Genomic DNA, 23,089 nt, shown 5'->3' with positions numbered 1-23,089 from the left:
CTCTTTTTGATTTACATCAATGACAGATGAAAGAATGGTCAATAAATTACTTAAACTTGCAGATGATATTAAAGGTCTTGGGTGTTGCTAGCTGTGAAGAGGATGCTGCTGATTTACAAAAGGATTTAGATGGGTTTTAATTATAATACATGCAAGATAATGCGTGTGGATTATCATAATTTAAATTATAAGTATAATTTGGATGGGAATAACCTTAACAGTGTCATGAAAGAAAGGGATCTTAGTGTAATGGTTGGTCAGTCTCTTAAGTCATCCAAGCAGTGTGTTGTTGTTAGTGGTAGGACAAATGGGAATTTAGGTTGTATCGACAGAAATATTGAATACAAGTCTAAAGAGGCTATAATTTCATTGTACAGGTCACTGGTTAGGCAACATTTGAGGTTTGTGCTCAGTCTTGGGCTCTTTACCTTAGGAAGGACATTGAATTGTTGGAAAGGGTTCAGAGGAGGATTACTAGAATGGTGCCTGGGAAGAAGGGTTTGTCATATGAGGAGAGATTAAGATCTTTGAAATTGTTTTCTCTTGAAAAAAGGCCCGGCATGGCCAGGTGGTTAGGGCACTCGTCTCGTAATCTGAGGGTCGTGGGTTTGAATCTCCGTCACACCAAACATGCTCACCCTTTCAGCCGTGGGGGAATTATAATGTGGTGGTCAATCCCACTATTCGTTGGTAAAAGAGTAGCCCAAGAGTTGGCAGTGGGTGGTGATGACTAGCTGCCTTCCCTTTAGTCTTACACTTCTAAATTAGGGACGGCTAGCACAGATAGCTTTGCCCGAAATTCAAAAACAAACAAACAAATCTCTTGAAAAAAGAAGAGTTAGAGGGGATCTGAATAAATTGTTTAAAAATGTAAAGGAATTGACAATGTTGATGCTTCATCTTTTTTTTCCCATACTTAATGGCAAGAATAGTAAGACTAGTGGACAAAAATATAAATTTTGGCTAAGTTGGAGTCATCTTCAGATAAGACAGGGTGGTTGGCCTCTGGAATGGGGTTGCCTTCAGATGTTGTGGAAGCAGAAAGTTTAAGTGTGTTTAAGAGAATGTTTATAAATTATATGAATGATAAGGGCTGGCTTTAAGATTAAAAAAAAATAATAGTTTAGAGGATGGGACAGCCAAGATGGACCAGTAGGTCCCTTGTTGTCCATAGACATTGTTATGTTAAATTACTGACTCATTTTTATACCATTCACTGATGCCCACATACTGCATCATGTTGAGCAGTTTTAGGTTATGACACACAGTGTGAAGAACTGAACTGACCAAAAAAAATGTCTGAAATAACTAATTTTTATCTAAAATACATACAAAAATCTCCAATAATCAGTAAAATTAATTGCAATATTGATCATAACAATGAAAACAAATAAAATAAAAATTGGGAAAACAAACATCAATAAAATCCTAGAACTTTTGATAAGAATGTAGGAAAGGCAGAAACAGCAAGAGAAGTAACACAGAATAAATCAGTGATGAAAAATCAACATGAAAGAAATCATTAAATTTTCAATTTATTGTTTGTATCCTTAATGTTTTCACTTTTCATTACTATTAATATTATAGCTTAATTATTAGGAATCATTCTCATCCTAACAATTTATGTCATGTTATCCTTACTATGAAGAATAATGAATCCAAAAATGAATACATGCTAATCTTATTAAAGAGAATGACAAAGCCAAAAAACAAATACATTTTTTTTTATAAAGAATGATGAATCCAAAAACAAATTCATACTATTTTTACTACAGAAAATAACAAGCTCAGTTATTGAAAGTCATTCTTATTTTAATATAATGTTTTATATTATCCTTACTACGAAGAATGACAAAAAAACAAACATTCAAAAACTAAAAGAAATCACTTATTTCTATACATCAGCTCATTGTAGCCGACTTTATGCAGGAATTCTGAAATAGTCTTTCTGCATTTGACGTGTTCAGAACACACCATTTGCGGAAGGTACTGGACGTGTGCAACTGACTGTTTAACTAGCTTTTTTTTTAGGATTTCCAGTTGCATCTTTGTGGATGATAGTGTCTACAGTTTCTTGTTCACAGTGCACATAATGAATGGTTTTCCATACCAAAGGGATTGATTGTAATCTATACTTGAAAAAGAAAAAATTTGTTTGTTTGCGAACTACTATGTGGTCTTTGGACCAATCTCAACCAAACTTGGTAGGATGATACATGAGACCATAGGGTGGGTATTACCTGGCCCCACCTATCCTGGACTACACCCACAGAAAAACTATGTTTATTTAGCTAATAACTACACAGTCTTAAACCAATTTTAATTCCTAAAATGTTTAATTTTGAGTTTTTTCTGGATTTTTTTTTTGAAATTTTCTTGACAAATTTAAATTTCACATTTTTACCAGGAAAAATGACAACCTAAGCACAAGGTCAGACCTTTAAAGTAGCAGGGCTACATCTGAAAACCCCTTGCTTTTTGCATGGTCAATTTAATGTTGGGTGTTCAAGAGTAGGATTACCAAGAAATCTCTCTACTTTGGCCCAGGAAGGAGAAAGAACTTCTAATGTGGTCCATCAAGAAGCACCCAGACTATTAACAAACACTGAGGCTGTAGAGAGGGATTTGTAAAAGTAATAAAGTAATAGTAACACCATTTCTGTAATGTGGAATAAAGTAGGTGTGAAATAAAGTAGTTGTAACATAAATTATGTGTGAAATACATTATGCATATAAATTCAATTTCTTGATTTATATTATTTGTTCAAGCCCTACATTAAATCCTTGTGTTCTTAGATGTAGGACAGGTGCGTCAGCTTGTGTTGATTATAACAATGAAAAACATGTATGGTCAAAAAATGAGTTGGAGGACTTGATATTCAATCTGTTCCAAATGTTGTTCCATGGGAGAGAATTAAATGTTGGTTGGTGGACATTTTTGGTTGTAGGTTGGAACATAGGAGTCATGTGGGCGGAACTGTCTACTTGGGGCACCTGTTGTTGGTTGTAGATGTCAGTAGGATCCACCACCAATGTTGGACTGGTTAAAGTATGCTTTTAGGGAAATTTGCTGTTGGAAGGAGACAAGCCCACCCATCACTGTAATGTTGGGTCAAACCTAACTGTCGTATCTTATGCTAGGTACTTTGTATTTGGTGATAGAAACACCCCTGTCTGTTCACATGTTTTCTAAAGACAGCAGCTTCAACATGCAGCATTGCATCTTCAAAGTCTGATATCACAATCTTTACTTGCATCTCAAGACCCATGTCTTTACACTTGTCCATGATGGCCTGAAATAGTTCTTATCCAGCATGGCATCTTCAAAGTCTGATATCACAATCTTTACTTGCATCTCAAGACCCATGTCTTTACACTTGTCCATGATGGCCTGAAATAGTTCTTATGCAGCATGGCAATTTCTTTGCATGGGAATATAAGCACAAGAGATTGAAACATTACTAAAGGAAATGTGGATGATGTACACTTCTTGGAACTGGGCTGGTTTCATATGGAAGTTACCATCTACAAAAACCATGTTAGAATTATTCATTCAAAGTGGGCCATCAGCTATGGCAAAGGTTATGAGTCTGTTTCTGGATTCTGGTCCATTTTCATGAATGTGAAAGGTTATAGTTTGTGTCCTGGTGTATTTGTCTAGTCATTTAGGTGTGTAAAATGTTGAAGGGGCTGTAGAACTGAAAATGAATGTCTGATAGCCTGGACTGCTTATGAGGCTTTTTTCTGCAGGAAGCATTGTTGTACATCAGCATCCACTTGGGAGAAAGGACTGAGAAAAGATCTGTCCAGGTTTATCAAGGGAAGTTCTCACATGGAAGTGCATAGCACTGGAACATTTGGTTTAAGCTACACTTGCAACTTTAGAATGATGATTGTGTGGTTGTTTAAACTCAGGAATTTTTATATCAAAAGTGGTGCTGAAGCTAGCTTTGCATCCAAGGCTCATCTCTTTTGAATGTTTCCACCAGATCTATTGATTGTGCATTACAGAAATGAATAGAAGAGGACTAATGAAGTAATAAACATGCAATTTTGACAACATTATGTTACACTGTTTATATTTTGAAAACATATTTCTTTGTTGAAAAAATCTATAGATAACGTCTATGTTCATGGCTCATGTATAAATATATATGTAGTGACTGTAAGGTCATGTACATTGGCAGAACGAAATGTCACTTAAAAACTAGAGTCTGTGAACATTTAGGAGTATCAAACAGAACCAACCATCCACTACTTAAACCCAGCCACTCATCCATTCATTCACATTCTGAAACCACAGGTTACAATATTTCATTTTACTTCCAACTGTTTCTGACTTACACAAAAATATATTAGTGAAGCTATTATGATGATAGTATTTATAAAATATCATGTATTAAAAAACATAACATAACTATATTCACTACAATGCAGGACAAAGTTTGCAGCTATTCACTTTCCTTTTTTTTTCTTTAAGTTAAAGTGTTACTTGTTTACCTGTAGCTTTCTTTATGAACACTTTTTGACAATTCTGGATCTATCTACCTCAGGGGCAATTGCAATGGTATTTATTTGTGATTTTATTTGTGTGCCACTGTTATTGGGGACCGTGTGACCAAAAACCTCATGAACCCATGGCTTCGTGCATAAATAGTTTAGAAAAATGTATAATAGGCTGATGGACCCCATTGATAGTTCTGGTGTTAATATATAGACCTAATAATGTATGTATATTCAGTGGAAACAATTATTAATTTAGCTCATTAATTTAGCTTTTTTTTTCATATTTCTTATTGCTGATGGTGGAATTTTGTTTTATAAATTTATGTGGAAAATTTTATTTTTTTTCTTAACAGGTCATGTAACAACTGCACCATGGAATATTCATACACCACAAGATGAAGTTATTAGAAACTATATTTTCAGGTACTCTGTTGCATTCCAAAATTTCATTATCATGTATTTGAGGAAATTGTTAGTTGTATTAAATTGTATACAGTGTATAGAGAATTAAATTCGTCTAGTTTAAATCTTTATATAATATGTAATTCTACAAATCTTGAACTGTTTGTAATTACTGCATTTGTAAAACTTAATTTGTTGGTATATAAGAAGATTGAGTGAGAAGAAAACATATTTTTTCCTTTCTAAACTGCTTGTGTCAACTTCTGTGTTTGTTGGGTTAAACAAAATTTTCGTTTCTTGGTGTTTGTCAGTAAGTTAAAATTTTAAATTAATCGTTTTGAGTCATGTTTCTGTGAAACTAATAAATTGCTTGTGATAATGGAATAACTGAGTTTATGAATTTTGTGAAATGTAGAGCAGATACTGCATATAACAGTTACTGAGCGTAATTTGGAGTTAGTTATTTTAGAACTTGTTTATATTTGTAAGCCATGATTTTTTAAAGAAAAAAAAAAGATGAGAGAGATTTCTAACAGCTTTGAAAGCAAGAAAAAATAAAAAGTATTAAGTAGGATTGTATATCTATCCTGATAAAGCATAATTTGTTTTTCCTGTTTCCATGACATTACAACTGGTTTACTCACCAGAAGACAGAAATAACATTAGTGATTGTACATTGTTGAATTTTAAAAAAAACTTATAAAAGAGGCACTAAGGACAGGAGCTGGTTAGTCTTTTTCACCTGTATGGAGTTCACACACAAAAATTGATGCTAGAGATATGCTTGTGTTTCTTAATGTATTTATTTTTTAATCAGTTCAAATGAACCTGCAGTCCATGTCAAACAAACTAATATCCTTTAGTCTATTTCAAAATTTTTGTAAATAGTTTCATAACATTCAATTATTTGCACAAAATTGTATTATTTAATAAAATTTAAAGAGAAATTTAATAAAAAAATCCAAAAATACCTTTGAGACTATAAATAAGTGCTCTCTAAGAAGAAAATGTTTTGTTTAAAGTTAAAAAAAAGTTTCCTTCCACTTTAGTGCTGGTCCTGCCATCTATGATTGGTATCTAAACCTTTTTTCTAGTCTGTTTTCTTTATAAAACGGCGTCTGGGTATGTTAAACCTCAGTTGTAAAACTTTTAGCCAATCCTAGTCGAATGTGTCAATTTCATTGGCATGTTATTCCAATCACTGTATTTTATGTTTGACAACTCATAGGATGATAAGCAATGCACTTGACAAAGCATTGTTCCCTGGATTTTACAATATGAATATGGGTGGTGCTTATTATAGTAACTGACGTTTTATGTAGAGGTTGTATTTTGTATTGGTCAATAGTACTTTGATATTTTGCAAATGGTTTAAAACTAAGTGTACAAGTGACAACAATAAAACCCACATGTTGGTTGTGAAACAGACTAAATACATTCATCTCAATAATACAGGGGAAGCTATGACATTCTCATAGTTGGGGTCTCAATACACTGAAGAGCTTAAAATTTCAAATTCGAACACAAATCTTGCCTATAATGAGAGGAATGTGACCAGGACTAATCTTTTAAGCGCTGTAAAGTAATTTTCTTTGTAATTTATGGTGTCTGTATCATTTTGGTAATCTCTTCTAACAGGATGTATCAAGTAATTAGGGTCAGGTGATGTTATTCAAACCACCTGTACTGTAAACTATTAGTATTACATACATTCACTAGTAGTGGCAATTAGTTTTGTCTGTATAGTGAAACAACATACAAGGACATATGTTGAAATAAACTTGTTTGAAAGTTCAAAGAAATGATATTCAAGTACCAATAAGCTTTCTTACTATAATATCTACAGTAATGTTCAAATGTGCCTGCACTGGACTGAACAGCAAATCCCAAATGTTGCCACAACTTTATGAAGGAATATCTTGTTTTTTTTACAAACTTACCACTGAAGATGATAAAATCCAATTTACAACTACTCATGAAACAAAGTTATTTTACTTATGCATTTCTGATGTTGAAATAAGTTGTTTCTTATTCAAAAAAATAAACAATCAACAATATAATCAGAAGTGAACGAAAACTATTGAAAAGTAGAATAAAATAATCAAAATATGCAATTTTGATATAAAACTTCTCTTTCATTTCTTTACAGATTAGAACTTTAATTTTATTTCTGAAATTATAATCAAGTGACAAGCAACAGGTGTTGATATTTCTGTTCCATTGTTACTTTAGCATGCAACATTTCAAATTCTGTTGTTTACATAATGACACAGCTAAAGTAATGGCTTAGCACAGAGTGAATTTTCTAACAGTTAGAATAAGTAAACTAAGAAAAAATATTGCTTATGATAATCAAATCATGCACATGGGATGGGAAAACTAGCCTGAACTTTCAAGGTGACCATGAGGGGTGGGGAGAAACATGATATTGAAAAAAACATTTCATAATAAAAGAAATCTGACTCGTAGAGCTTTTTAGCAAAGCTGTTTCTTGAGGTTAATGTTGTAATAAGAACTTACCAGGCAAAATGTCTGTACTGAAGCCATCTTTGTCAAATATATCCAATTTTTAGTCAAAAAATATCTGATGTCCAACTGCTATTTTAAGCCTAAATATAAAAAATGTTGAGTTGAACAGCATTTATATATAAATATGTCAACTAGATATGATTTTCTAAGTGCTACTCTTATGTTTAATATATTGATCATCACTTTTCTTTTTAAGGCTTTCCCGCTGTGCTTGTTATATCACTGATTAAATTAGTTTGTCTCATGTTTATAAGCCTAGAGACAAAAGAATTGGGAAATTTTTATTGTTTCAAGTTTCATAATCTACTTTGAAAAATTCTGTTTATGAAAATTTTCTCCGTGAGAAAAAGGTCTGGCATGGCCAGGTGGTCAGAGCTGTTGACTCGCAATCTGAGGGTTTGAATCCCCGGCCCACCAAACATGTTCGCCCTTTCAGCCATGGGGTGTTATAATGTGATGATCAATCCCACTATTCATTGGTAAAAGAGTAGCCCAAGAGTTTGCAGTGGGTGGTGATGACTAGCTGCCTTCCCTCTAGTCTTTCACTGATAGCCCCTGTATAGCTTTGCACAAAATTCAAAACAAAACAAACCTTGAGAAAAAACTATGTATGCAGTGTTTCATTTAGTTTTGAACTTTTTCAATTTAAAGTGATGAGAAATGGACTGAAAAAACAACAACAAATCTCTATGACAGTGACAAGGAATTCCTTACTTTGACAATCTGTGGCTACCGTGTGTTCAAATTAGTGGTTGGTAGATTAAGTCCTTGTAATTTTTATTCCTCAGCCATGATGTTTAAAATCAGTTCAGCATCATGTTCATCTTCCTCATAGGATTTGGAGATTGTATTATGTGACTTTTGTTGCAGCATCATTTCTTATGAACAGCTTATATTTTTAATCAAAATAAAAAGGGGAATTCTACTTTCACACAATCGAGGAGACTTTAGTTTCCTAATGGTTAATAAATTATATGCCATATAAGATACTAAAAAAAGACTGAAGGTTTATGAAGTGAAAAGGGCATACAAATTGACTAGTGTTGTGAGTATAAAATAGGTTTTTAATGCTAGTGGGGGTGTGTTGACCCTGTGGTAGAGCCTTTGGTTTTGGAGCAGGGTTTGAATCTGTATTCTTCACACTTTAAGCTTTTGGTGCTTTATAAGAGTGAAAATCCCTCAGCATGTATGATAGGTGGTAGGGTGCTGTTTACTGGCTGCCTTCCCTCTGGTCAATAGTTCAAAATTAGCAATTGGGGCAGATGGACTTAGCAGCTTTGCCATAAATACAAATTTAATTGATAGTATTTTTTATAATATCTAATATCTTCAAAATCTTCTATTGTGAAGTACTTTTTGATGTCATTTCATTAATATTCAGCAGATCTGAGGGAGAAAAAAAAAGCATCAGAACTGGAAAAAAGAAACAAGTGCTGGAACACATTAGAAGTACATAAAACTAAAAACTTCCAGAGATCTGCACTTAATGATGTATACTGGAAAACCAAATAACATTTGTGTTCTTATTTTAACATTTATTTAAGTTAATATTAAGAATGATTTAATTTTATTTCTTACTGACACAGTTCAACAGACTTAAAAATATTTAACTTAATCACTGTTTTATGTAAGATAGATGAAGCACTTATATTTACTGGCTTTTCTGTTTCTCTCACACAGCTTAGCTAATGACAATAGTACATTCTTTGCCAAGAAGATTGATAGCTTCATAAAATGTACCAAGGAAAGCCAACAAGTAAATCCAGAAGATTACCTCAAACGTGTAAGAACATTAAGATTACATGAAGTAGAAAATTGTGCATGTATTTGTTAATCATGAATGAGTTTTCTTAACAAATGGGTTTATTGGGATCATAAAAAAACTAAAAAATAAAGCAATTTTGTTTTAAGTTTTAGATTTGGTATTTGTGAACTTTTTCCTTCTTAGCAATGTTCCATTTGTTTAATTATAAAATTATGATAGGTTTATTTCCATGGTTGTAGTACCAGTTTTTTTTACATTGCATTTGTAGTTTATTAAACCTAGTTTTATTGTTATCTAGTTATAAGTTTTTAAAATCATCTTGTGTATGGTAGATAAGGTCATATTTATGTAAATCACAATTTTTCATATGAGTTTGTAAATTTACCTAAAATACTAATAAGACCAAGAACTTGATTTTAATTTTTTTTGGTTCACCATATGTTTTTTGTTTCCACAAATGATTTGAATAATGTTAAATTACAAAAGTGAAAGATAAACATAAGGTTAAAGTTATTCTTGTAGAGTAGAGTAAGTTTGGATGTCATCTTCATATTTTTCATCTCGTAGATCAGACAGTTCATGAGTGGCTTGAGTAACTTTCTAGTGAAGAATGGGGAAGGAAAGTTTGTTGAACTAATAATGCAAGAACGAGGCAAGGTAAGAGAAAAAGTGGTTGTATTTATGTGAAGTATCGTAAGTACACAGACAAGAAGTTTTGTATGTGTAACATATGCATAATTTTGGATAAACAAGACTATTTTAGGCAAATTCACTTTGTTTTAACATAGATGAAGTGTGATACCAATTTACTGTAAAACTGATGCTAACTTGAATTATGTCATTTTCCACTGAACCAGTACAGATTTCTAGTTAGAAAAGGTTATACACCATTGCAACTGTATTGTGTTTATTGTAAGCCACTATCAAACAAAATTGTTTTAATTATTATTAGTTTTATTTTGATGTAATATTACACACACAATATTATAAAGTGTCATGTTTAAGCAGTTTACATGTGTTCTACACTTTAAAATTTGTTGTCTCATATTTGACTTCTACAAACAGTTCCAACTAAGACTTTGAATACTGTCACTCAGCTGTCTGGTATTGAGTGAAAGGACTGAATTTAAACGTATTATTTGCACAACGACTTGTATTAAAAACTTGGTTGATTGTTATATATACATATATTAATTATTTAATATTGTCAGACTGACAATTCTAACCCTGATATAAACTGTTCAGTAAGTAAAAAAAAGTATTTTGTATGTCAACTTATTTTAAAAATGTGCATCTGCTCATGTGTGTGTGTGTTTTATATTGCCATGAATGGATTGCTTAAGCACTTAATATTTCAGATTTACTGAAACTTAATTATTCCTCCTACTGCATATGCCAATAATAGGAAATAAAACACAGAAATTTGTAATGTTTTAATTTTTGCCCCTTAGGTTAGTTTACTTTTGAGTGCCAATAAATTTACATTTCTGAAATATAAAACAATAGTTGATATGTGCTAAAAATGAATCTTATTTTCAGAGAGATAGAGGATATCTTTGAATTTTTTTTTATTACAACAGTTAACAGTGTGAAACTTCTTGACAACATTGCACAGTGTGTTTGTGAACATTTTAACAGTAATGTACAATGTGTGAACATTTTTAACCACAATGCGTATTGTGTGCGCATTCTTAATGGTAATGTACAGTGTGTGAACATTCTTAACAATAATGCACAATATGTGAATGTTTGTATCAACAGTATATGGTGTGTGAACATTCTAAACTGTGCAAGATGCATAAGCCAAGATAATACATGTCAGTATGCATTATGTATTAGAAGAAATATTAGGGTTTAAAGAGTGTAAAATGATCAGGTTGTATCCTTTTAATGTTTTCCCAAAATGCAATATTCACCATAGCAGCTAATTTAAGAAAAAAATATGCTGTTCTGAATATATATTTTATTACTTTTTGCATTTATGTTTGAAAAAATTGTCTTACCACATGGCATTTATATATGTTATTTACTTGCATGTAATCCAAACATTAAAACTGAGTGTGATGTTGAACTACATTTCTTCTTAGCTACAAGCGAACAAGTTTTTGAACATGGATTTGATAATAGAGGAAACTCTTCATGAGCTGGTGATCAAACCATTGAAGGATGATATATATTTAATTTTAAATCATAAATATTCACGGTGAGAATTTATAGATTTTTGACATAAAAACCTACACTTATGCTAATTACTGGGTTCATTAATATAAAAAAATCTGTAGTTATAGTTATTAGGATCTGATAAAATACCAAGTAATCAGTGTTATCATTAGTAGCTATAGACAAATACTTTTATGGATAGTCACTTTCAAAACTTGCAAATCAAACAGTGTAACTTTTTTTTTTAAAATTACATGTATTTATTTATTATATACAGGTATACCTGCTATAATGTGGATTTGGAGTTATGTGATTTTTTTTAGCACCAGAATTGCTATAATGCACTGCATGATTTGGAGTTATGTGGATTTTAAATACAAAAAAATTTAAAAATATAAAAAAATGAAAACAAACATGCAAATTACTTCACAAAACTATCATGCCAATCTTGTGAGAAAGGTTATGTGAGAAAAATCGGAAGAAGCGTTGACACGAGAGTTGCTGAACATAAAAAAAAATATAAAATATGAAAATCAAGACAATGCCATTTTTCTTCATGTGAGAGACTCTGGCCATTAAATGAATTGGAAATCAACAAGAATTTTATACAAAACGAATAACTACATAAAAAAAAAGAATCGTCGAAAGTTGCTTAATCAAAAGCCTGCCTAAATAACTAGGTCACTTTAAACTAAAAAAACTTCGTGACCTCCTGTGTCCTTAAGGGGATTCCAAGAACAGTGGTTAAAATAAACATTTGCTGACCAGTTTTTCCTGCCAGAAGACAATGTGAGAATGAAGAGGACACATGAATGTGTCAAAACTAGTTTCTGACAGTTGGTTTTTTCACAAATTTCTACACATGATATTGTGTTATTTGTTTTCAAATTAAATGTCTTGCTTGTAATATTTGTTCCTTTACATTAATATGTATCAGTATATGTTGTAAAAGTGGTTTATACCATTAATGAAATTGACTTTAAGGGAAAAATAATTTTGCATGAATGCATCACTGACTTATAACATTGTTCCAATGGGAAAACCTGCATATTACAACCTGCGTTTCTATAATGCTCTGCTTTTTAGTTATGAATTCCATGCATTATAGCAGATATACCTGTACTTACAATTTGTAGGCTATGCACATATATTAACTGCTGTTTTGGTATTCTGTTGACTGTAGTATTGTTGGCTGCTTGATCAACCTAGCACTTACAGTTGTTTCTTACTGAAATATGTTAGAGATACAGTTTAAATTGTATTTAGGTCTTACTATTACATGTTAGTTAATTATGTAATAGTTATGTTTTAAAATGCATAATTGAAAGGTTTACAAATTTTTTAAAATATGCATCATACTTTGCATCAGTTCTCTTGGTTTACGATATTACATGGTGCATGTAAATTTTGTCAATGGGTTGCGTATGTCTGCCAGAGTCACTGTAATATGGCTAGAATGCTCCATTGACTTATATCAAGATGAAGAATAAATTGTAAAGGATAAGAATAGAAAATCAAACATTAAAAATTAACTATATGTGAAAAGGAAAAGACCTGAAATTACTAATATAGCCAAAAGAATATCTTTAAAGATATTCTAAAAAAAATTAAAGGTATGTATTTTTTTTTCTATTTCCTAAATTTAATCATTTCATTGCACATTGATGATAAAAGCTAGTTAGTGATATGGTAGAGAAAATAATATATAAACATTTACCTGAAAAAATGTTTTTACCTGAAAAAAAAACTTTTGATATTCATTTAGGAGGTTCTAGAGATTATACAAATGAAATATGAAAACTATAAGATGAAGAAAATTATTCTTATACTTAAAATGAAAATCACCTTGAACTTGAACTATTTGAACACTTTGGGTGCAGATAACTACTATAGATAAATAACATTTTTATTAGAAAGATGTAATTAGAATAATGTCATTCTTTGTGTACAAAATACTTAAACTTTAACAAAATCTTATGAGGTTTTGTGAGGAATGCTCAGAGCTACCGTATGTTTTTTGGCACAAATTTCCTTCTCCAATCGAGAAATTGTGTCTGTCCACACTGAAAGGGTTAATTGTCTTTTACGAACTTTGGAGAAATCAAATTACTACAGCTCTTATTAGAATTAATAAGCATATCTGAACTTGGAATGTTATCTATATAATTAAAAGAGTAACTTGTGTGTGTGTGTGCTCGGTAAGCTTTTTAAACTTCAAACTATGCAAAAATTCAATTAGGAGAAGATGGATCAGCATGAACAACATTACCATATACTTAAGAAAGGAGTGGGTGTAAACAGTATTGTGCATTGCAAAGGGAAAGGTATTTGTGGAATGGATCTGTGATTCCTCAGAGCCAATCTTAGACAGCAGTATTTGTGTGTGAATTTCTTCATTTGTTTATAGACAATTAGAGTACTGTCATCCTGTTGAGTAAGGATCTGGGAGAAATATCACTGAGTTTTAATACTTGTCCCAACTTCCCAGGTTTTGAAAGCATTGCTAGATCTGATGTTTCTTACTAGATAAGTTGATTGGTTTGTCATTTTTGATCAGATCATTTGTCTTAAAGTGTCTTTTTTTAATAAGAGGTATTTGGTGGGCATCATGTTTTGGAATAGGTTTAACCGTGCAGTCAACAAGACTTTTTAACTGGCCATTGGACTCGTTCAGAAGTCTTTGTGCCTAACCTCATATGTGAGTAGTTTAGGCAGGTCACATAACTGTTTTAATTAATTTAAATACACATTTACATTTTACAAATTTTGGGCGTGTAAAGTACTACAACCAAAAAAATGTTTTGGAAATGAAGCAGGAGTTTTCCCCCCTAGTATGATTTTGTAATAACTTGATGGCATAGGATAGCCTATAGTCAATTGTAATTTTTTTGTGGTAATAGTTTGACTTCAAATAGGTTTTAAGAAATGTGAATAAAGCACTTTTATCATCAGATTTTTCTCTTACCACAGTCTGTTCATAATGAATGTAGTATAATATTAGTTGTTTGGGCTTTGTAATAAGATGATAATAAGTAGTATATTTAAGGGATTTATTTATTTTTCAGTGATTGTGTACTTTATCTCATTTCTTTTGTTATTTTCAGGGATAATTCATTATTTTCACTAAGGGAAGGCATAAAATATGCTAAAAGTAAGACTCCTCGGGAACTTGGAATTCGGGTAGGAAAAATTACTTTTCTTTTTAAAAGATATTAAAAAAAAGATCTATTAACTCATCACTGAACTGAAAAGTCAAAGAAGGCTGAGGATTATGGAAAAAAAGAAAACAATAAATCAGAGGAATACTGTCTATGAGCTTCATGATGTGGTATTACATATTTTGTATTTTAACCTGAAGATATAAAAAGAACAAAATAATATATGTAGAACATGCCATAAAGTAGTGGTTCCCAAACTGAGGACCACAAGATGATCTTGGAGAGCCTTTACATATGCAGAACTTTTAAACTTCCCTGACATCTGACAAAGCAATATTTTTAGCAAGAATATTGTTTATTGCAATAAACATGACCACACAAAATTATTTATGCCAAGATTGTTTTTTTTTTACTTTCGCAGAATAGATTGTCATGAAAGTAAGGTACTTCAGAGTGGCTGTTGTTTAAAATTTCTATTAAATTAGGTTGGGGTCCTCATCTATGGTCTTAGAAGGCTCAAGCTAAATAACACGTATTTAAATTTAAATGTTTAAAACGTTATAACAAAAATCAAATATTTTTTGTGTGACTTTTGGTGAATTTAACCCTGTGTGTTAAGAGTATAAAACTGTACCTTTAACATTTTATCACTTTTGATGAAACTTAAAAAGTAGGTTATGAAACCATATGTATTTTAATACACAAAATTAAAAGTGTTTTAATAACTAGAAACTGTGTAGTATCAGAAAATAAAATAGCATGACTCTGTGCTGTGTTGATATATGAGTACATGTATTTAACACTTTTAAAGAGTATTCTTTTTTTTTTGTATCACTTTGCTTGCAAGAAAAGAAATATGAAAAGTTTCTGAAATTTTAAAAACGTGTGTTTACTGCAGTATATTATTTGGTCCTATACGTATTAATGTACAAAAGATGTATGATATAAGATTTCATAAATATTTGAGAAGTTTAAAATATTTCTTAATTGTCTATATAACATACTGGGCTCTAAATTTTTAGAAGGTATTGGAACCACCAGGCTCGGGCTGTCTTGCTGTTGTAAAGACATATTTTAAACAAATGGAAAATGAACACTCTCCTTTGAAGAAACTTGAGAACCTCTTAAGAGCAATGTCTATTGTGTGCAATAGTGTAAGTTCATTGTTTGTAGTTTTTACAGTCTCATCAGGAAAGATTTAATTCCTTCAACACCTTTAAAGCAGTCTGAACTTTCTATTGCTAGTGTCATTACTGATTCAATGAAACAAAATAGGGTTAAAAACTCGTGCTTTCATTGATTGATTGATTAGTTAGTGTTTGATAATGTTGTATCCATGTATAGAAATGTAAATCCTGTGATAATTACCACAATTTATATTTCTTGTAATTATGGATGAGATGATTTTTTTTTATGTCAACACTGTTAGGATACCCATAGAAAAATAAAGATATCCTATAATTGAACCAGCTTTTAGAAAAATCAGAAAATATTTAAAACGTATGTGCAGGATTGTGTGATAAATTTGAACCACAGAACTCATTACATTCTTTTGAAGTGAATCCTTAAATGTCATGTGAAACAGGATTTCAATAATATTGTAATGTGTACATTTTCATAAATATGTTACAGTATTAAATTTTGTTGTAGATTTTATGAAAAAAAGTATCTTAGTCTGTCACAAGTTTCAAACTTAGAAGTGCATAAAAATAAAAATTTAAGTCTACCTTCTGTTCACCAAAAGTCTCTTTAGAATGCTGGACCTACAGCAGTCAGAAGCTCAGCTGCAGTGCTGTTTGTATTAAGAACACTAATAACTGTTAATTATCAAAGCTATAAAATTAAAAAACTTTTATTATAATAAATGTGGTTAAACAATGCTGGATGATTGTAGTAAAAATGTCTTCAATGAACTTCCTGTTTCCTAGATGTTTACTACTTTGTTGTGTATGTGCATTACTGTAACTTTTTTCCCAATATTTAATATTTTTCTCTTCACTGAAGCACTTTAGGAGATTTGCATTTGTGTTATGCTGTATAGCATGCTTGTTAAGTTTGTATTATTTTTATAACCAGTGACTTGTATATATTTGTGGTATGTATATATACACACACACACACACACAAGTATGATCAGTACTGCTTGAAAGTTACTTAACATTTTCAACAGGTGAATGATACTGGAAGTACCCAAAGAAAAGAGCATACTTCTATAGGTGCTGATGGTAAGTGTGATTTATTTATATTATTTGTAGTTTCTTTTTAAAGTACATAAAGAACTGTGTAAATGTGTATAATTAGGTTGATACCAACAAGTCATCGTGTTGGCTTGATCAGCAAAAATTATAGATTTGTTATAAATTTCAACAGTTGTGAACATTTAATTTTCCAGTTCTATTATAAGTGCTACGAGAACAGTCCACTGATTAACTGCTAAAGTTGTGTGCACTAAAAGAACAATCCAGTAAATAACTGTACTAAAGTTAAGTGCTAAAAGAACAATCCAATAAATAATTTTGATAAAGTAAAGTGCTAAAAGAACAATCCAGTAAATAACTGTACTAAAATTAAGCACTAAAAGAACAATCCATTGAAATACTAAAGTTAAGTGCTAAAAGAACAATCCATTGAATAACTGTACTAAAGTTAAGTGCTAAAAGAACAATCCATTGAATAGCTGTACTAAAGTTAAGTGCTAAAAGAACAATTCACTGAATATCTTTACTACATATTAATGCTACAAGAACATAGATCAGCTCTGATACTGTGTTAAAAAGCAATCTGATGACTATTTGTATGAAAGTGTTACAAGAATATTCCAGTGAATAACTAGTAAAGTTAAGTGCTACAAGAAAAGTCTCATGATTAACTCTTGTAAAGTACACATAGGGGTTTTTGTTCTGCTATACCATTTAAATATTGAATGACATCACTATAACTTGAATTACTGTTTGGTTTTTTATGGAAAATAATAATAAATACCATAGTCACCATAATCTGAATACTTCAAAGCAAGATGAGCTGTTTTCAGTTTCTCTAGTTATCAGCAAGAAAAAAAAAAGATTTGCTGAACCAACAAATGACGTTTGAAACATTAAATGAACATGAAAAAATATTATATTCCAGATATAAGGCATTCATTTTTTTAATATGCAGCATATTAAAAAGTATATTTTATTATTCTTAAATTTATAAGAATTCTCACTAAACTAAAGAAATTTCAGTCTAGTTAGTCTGGTACAGAAATCATTGTGGCTGACACACATTTTGTACAAGGTATCTACTTTAAATGTTGACATGAAAATTAACAGTGAAAAGCTAAATCAAAACTTCTATCTTAATAATCATGATTTTTTTAAATGGTAATGGGATTAGTGTAAACAAATTTGGATCTAAGGGTGACAATAATTTTTAATTTAATCACTTTATAATCTGATAGTGAATTTTCTTTTGTAAATGAATGATATTAAGTAAAGCTGTGAAAGATCACTGCATGTCAAATAGACAAGAAATAATCTTATCACACAAACCAGAGCCTTTCAGTCAGAGGAAATTTCTTTACTTTCGATTTAAAGTGCGTAATAGTTGTTAGATTGTTTCACATTATGTCAATATCTGTAGAATGCTAACTTAACATACAGATAATACTGAGTAATTTTAACCTTTTGATGCCTGGCAAGTTGTAATTGTTGCCCGAGGTCAAAATTGCACCATTGAATTATGAAATTTATAGAAAACAAACTTGTAGTCATTCTTCTACATGTTTCTTTCAATACTTCAGAGTTGAAATTCATTTATTAAAAAGTTATTTTGTTAATTTAATATTATATATGTAAAAGTTGTAAAAAATTGAAAATTTTGATGTGGGATTGATTTCAATGTGTCCAAATAAAAATATTAGTGTGTGAATTTCCCGAATATTTTCTCAGCATGATACTGCAATCATAGTCCCCTAGGTGGAATGCTGAAATAGTTTTGAACAAAGTGGCACCAATTTAAACATCATATCTTCAGTACAAGTGTAGTTTTATAGATTTTAATCACTTACTGTTTCTCAACCTCATTTGTCACAGTGTCAAGTAATTACCTATATCTTAGATTTGGAAAGCTACAGAATAGTGATCTAAACACATAAAGAAAGCTCTGTTTTTGTTGTCTTCAGCTGTATTAACCAATGCAGTTTCCAAGCCTATAAAGACTCCCATAAAGATCAGAACAAAGTGATAAAGTCCTATCTTGATGTTATGTTTCTAGAAGAAAATATGTTTGTAAACAACTTCTGTTGCAGTTACAGTCCTGATTATTTTTTATTTCAAATTTGTGAAAAGTTTGATGTATAAATTTTATACTTAATTGAATTATGATAGGAAGTTATTTTGTGGAACAAGTTTGATAATAATTTGGAGACTTAGATCATTTTGCATAAGACTTTATCGAGTTTTCTTTCACCGACAAAACACAAAATGTACAGTTTTATAAAATAAAAACCAATCGAAAGTTTCACAAGAATGTAATAAAACTTTGAAATTTACAACAAAGGTAAGCATTTTTAATTGTTTCTTTAAAAAGAATTCACAAAACTTCAATTTTTCAAAGCTGATAATTCAAAGAAATGTAGTATATAAAAATAAGATTTTATTTTACAGAAGGTACATAATATGTAGAAAGTTCATCTCAGGTTTCAAATGGTCGTCAAGTTTTTTTCAGTGCAGTAAAGCAAACATTAAGACTGGTGCATCAATTTGACACATTCAAAGCTCTTAAGGATTATTAAAATTACAGCAGAATACTGAACTTTGAAGTATGTAAATATTTTAACTGATACAAAATTGAGTACATTGTTTTTGTTCGTGATGGTACTAATAGTTAACTGTGAAAGTCAAGTACTAGCAAACTGATAAAAGAATTAGTTTCATCTTCAAAGGAAGCTGCGTGCACATAATTTAATGAATGAGTTAGAAAATAACCTTCATGTCTTTACTAAAAACAAAGTATGAAATATATAACTTGTGAACATTGTTTTGCGGGAATAAAGAAGTTAATATTTATTTAACATATATAATTACGTGTTTTTATAAGGGTAGAATCTACAAGTTCTTAGAAAAATAACCTGAAGAACAGAAAAATGTGAGCTTAAGATACCTTTCATTCTGTTTCTCCTAGACTTTCTTCCAATACTTGTCTATGTTCTTTCTCAATGCGAGCTCACCTCAGCTGAGATAGAATTTAATTACATGTGGGGTTTGTTACACAGTTCATGGCATTTAGGAGAGGGTGGATATTACTTGATCACTCTCAGCAGTGCTGTCCATGCTCTGAAACAGTTATATCTGGAGTCTGTGAAAATTACAAGGAAACCTGTACATCCACTGTTCACTCCATTGAAACAGGTGAGGAAGTCTTCTTTCACAGGTATCTGACTTAAAATGTTCAGTGGTATATCTTGTTACGATCTTGATTAACAGTTCTATGTAGTCTCAGAAGTTAGGTTAATATGAGATTTGGTTGTGGCTAAGTAACTATATGAAGTGATTAAAACAGTGCCTAGAGGCTCAACATGAAGATATTTGTTACAATGGAATGGGCACTAGTGGTACTTCTAAAACATTTAAGATAGTATCATTGAATGTGTGTATATTTTAATATAAGGAGTGAATATAAATTTCGAGGTTTTAGTATTGATTCTATACAGCAGTTTCAAGTTGTGTGGTAATTTGCTTCATTATCATCCATTCAATTTTTATTTTAACCAAGTTTTTTTTATTTTTGGTAGGTAAAGAAACAACAGTGATACATCAGGTTCATTTTAGTGAGATGAAAACTGAGAGTATTATAAACTATTAATGTGTTTGAAATGATATCATTAGAAGAGCCTAGATGGCCTCATGTGAACATTTGAGGAATATGTTGAACAGCAACTAGTTTTTGTAGAAACTATTTTAAACAACAAAAGTTTTAGTCTCTTTTTTTCTTTTTATAAAATCATAATATATTATTTAGGTTTCATGGTTTGAAAATGATATGAGGAGGTATTGCTACATGTGTGGTAGAGGTACTGGAAAGTAATGTCGATTTTGGGACCGAATGATGTGCTTTCATTTCTTTTCAGGTAAATTTGATTTAGCAGGCAAAAGAACCCTTTTTGTTCATCAATTTTCTGTTAATAAAAATAGTTTTCTTCTAATAAAAATGACCAACTACATTCCTAACAAGAATCACAATCGACATTGCATGCTCTATGAGTTTCATAAAAGTAACAAGGCAACCAAAAACATTTGTGAGGTTTATAAAGATGCTTTGAGTGTCTGCAAATGCCAGTGGTGATTCAGAAAATTTAGGTCAGGTGATTTCGATCTCTCTGATTGCCATTGTTCAGGGAAACCTGTAGAGTTGGACAATGACCTTCTGAGGTGAGAGGTTGAGTCAGACTCCTGTCAAACCATCCAACAAACATCAGAAAAACTTAATTCTTCTTGGTCTAGCATTCAAGAACATCTTAACTCTCTCAATACAGGCTTGGTCCCAGGGACTGACCATGTGACCATTTTTACTTGTATGTAGTTTTAATATTACTTTTAATACAGTAAGTGTATCTTCACAAAATCTGGCAGACTTTTAGTAAACATTACTTGTCATTTGTATGAAAAAAATATTTTTTTTTAATGAAGTGTTTTTGCTAACAACTTGTCCATGAATAAATCGAATCTTTGTTTTATTAGTCTGATAGCAAAGTTATTTTTATCTAAAGCTTAAAAATACTTCTCATTCTCTCATAAAATCTCAATCTTCATTTTCATAATCGTTAAAACCTCCCAAGTAAATATAAAATTTTATATTTCATCTATTATTTCCTTTACCCTAACAGTATATTTTATTCTTCAGTCAGTAGACAAATCATCAAAGTATAATGAGAAGTTGTAAAATCAGAAATAAAATGAGCAGCTGTGCTCTTTTTTTTACTGATTATTGTTCATGAAATTTCAGAGTACTTCTCTTGAGAGTTTCAGCTGCTAAATGTTTCACATTTATCTTCTGTGTGTATTTTACTGTCTATGACTGAAGTAGAAATCCATTGAAAATAAAGCAATAAATTGCTGCTTGTGTCAGTAGACTGTTTACCTTACATCATAATATGATACCTTTGAAAGCAGCAAAGCATGCATGAAGAGATAGCAGACTTGGTCCCTGCTCCGAGAACAGGATGTCTAATGTATCGGATTATATATCTTACAACATTTACTGGGAAATTTAACAAAAATAATCACACTGCACTTAGAATCACTGAAAACGTTTATGCCGACAACAGGATGTGGAATTTATCAGCTTATGTGTGTATCATAAAATGTTTATAACAAGAATTCTCCAGAGCAATAAGACTACACTTTGAATCTGTCAAAATGTTTATTATATGATGCTGATACAATAAACATTGCAATTCTTTGAATATTGGTAATCCTTCTGGTATGTTAGAAATTTAGTGGTATACTATATATATGTGTATAAAGATTTTATCTGTAATTTATTTGGGTGTCTAAATAAGCTTTATATGAGCTTTAAAAAAAATCCCATTTCTCTTCAGAGCAATAACTTAGTCATCACACTTCAACAGTTTTGGTGAAATTAAATATTTTCTCCTTCAAGCTGTTTACTAACAGATATAAGATTTATATACATCAATAATTGCTCTTTCTGTTGGTTATAAACTCTTAGAAAATAAAAATAGGTGGGACCAGACAAGAGGTTTTGAAAGAATGGAGTAGTGGGAGGAGCCAAACTGTTAGATTGGCTAAATATATTGATATCTCAGCAAATCAAAGAGGTAGGAGGTTCTAATTTTTAACTATAACTTGTCAATATCTCCAGTTTTAGTTTCTAATTTGCTAACTACTGCACATATTCTGTGGTAGGCATAATGAATTATAAATGGAACAATAACACAACAGGAAGTGCTATGTGACACAAAAAGTAATACTTAGCATTTTTTCTATATATTTCCTTTTAAATTAAGAAATTAAAACATATATATTAACATTTAAAATATAGCCTTCATTTTGATGTCAATTCCTTTAACTTAAGTAATAGTAAAGCTATTTAATAAAGTTTTGAAAATAACTAAAATGCCATGATGTGCTCTTTGACCTGCCTGCAGCAAAAGGGTTAAACATATTGGGAAGGTCAATAGAGAAGAAGTTTTGATTCCACACAAACTGTCAGATGACAACAAAGCCCAGTGCATAACAATTCATTGATAACGATATATGAGTAAGAACCATTTCTTCATTGGATTGTTACAGGAGATGAGAAATGGGTTTCTTTATGTCAACACCAAGTGCTAGGATCAGTGGCTTAGCCCTGGCCTGAACCCAATTTTGACAGTCGAACCAGGTCTACACCTGCAGAAAGTCTTGTTGTCTGTTTGGTGGGACAGAGTCAGCATAATTCACTTTGAGTTATTGAAATTGAATCAGACTATAAATGCAGAACTTTATTGTCAACAATTGGACCATTTGCACCAGACACTCATTGAAAATTGTCCAACACTGATCAACAGAATATGAGTCATTCTACA

The 23,089-nt window shown here is 31.0% G+C and overlaps 1 protein-coding gene across 5 annotated transcripts in view; it reads left to right on the top strand.

Moving 5' to 3' along the window:
* LOC111085687 overlaps positions 1–23,089 on the top strand; it is an 81,586-nt gene that overhangs the window by 50,056 nt on the left and 8,441 nt on the right. For all 5 annotated transcript variants that reach the window (XM_022385464.1, XM_022385466.1, XM_022385465.1 and 2 more), the window contains 8 exons: positions 4,860–4,929; positions 9,118–9,220; positions 9,770–9,859; positions 11,290–11,405; positions 14,467–14,542; positions 15,543–15,674; positions 16,691–16,745; positions 19,684–19,910. In XM_022385464.1, the coding sequence (XP_022241172.1) occupies positions 4,860–4,929; positions 9,118–9,220; positions 9,770–9,859; positions 11,290–11,405; positions 14,467–14,542; positions 15,543–15,674; positions 16,691–16,745; positions 19,684–19,910 (869 nt within the window). The remainder of the gene's footprint in view (positions 1–4,859; positions 4,930–9,117; positions 9,221–9,769; positions 9,860–11,289; positions 11,406–14,466; positions 14,543–15,542; positions 15,675–16,690; positions 16,746–19,683; positions 19,911–23,089) is intronic.

This window comes from Limulus polyphemus, unplaced genomic scaffold (assembly GCF_000517525.1).
Source record: "Limulus polyphemus unplaced genomic scaffold, Limulus_polyphemus-2.1.2 Scaffold554, whole genome shotgun sequence".
In the NCBI taxonomy this organism is placed as follows: domain Eukaryota; kingdom Metazoa; phylum Arthropoda; class Merostomata; order Xiphosura; family Limulidae; genus Limulus; species Limulus polyphemus.
This window is presented reverse-complemented; position numbering and strand designations above follow the sequence as displayed.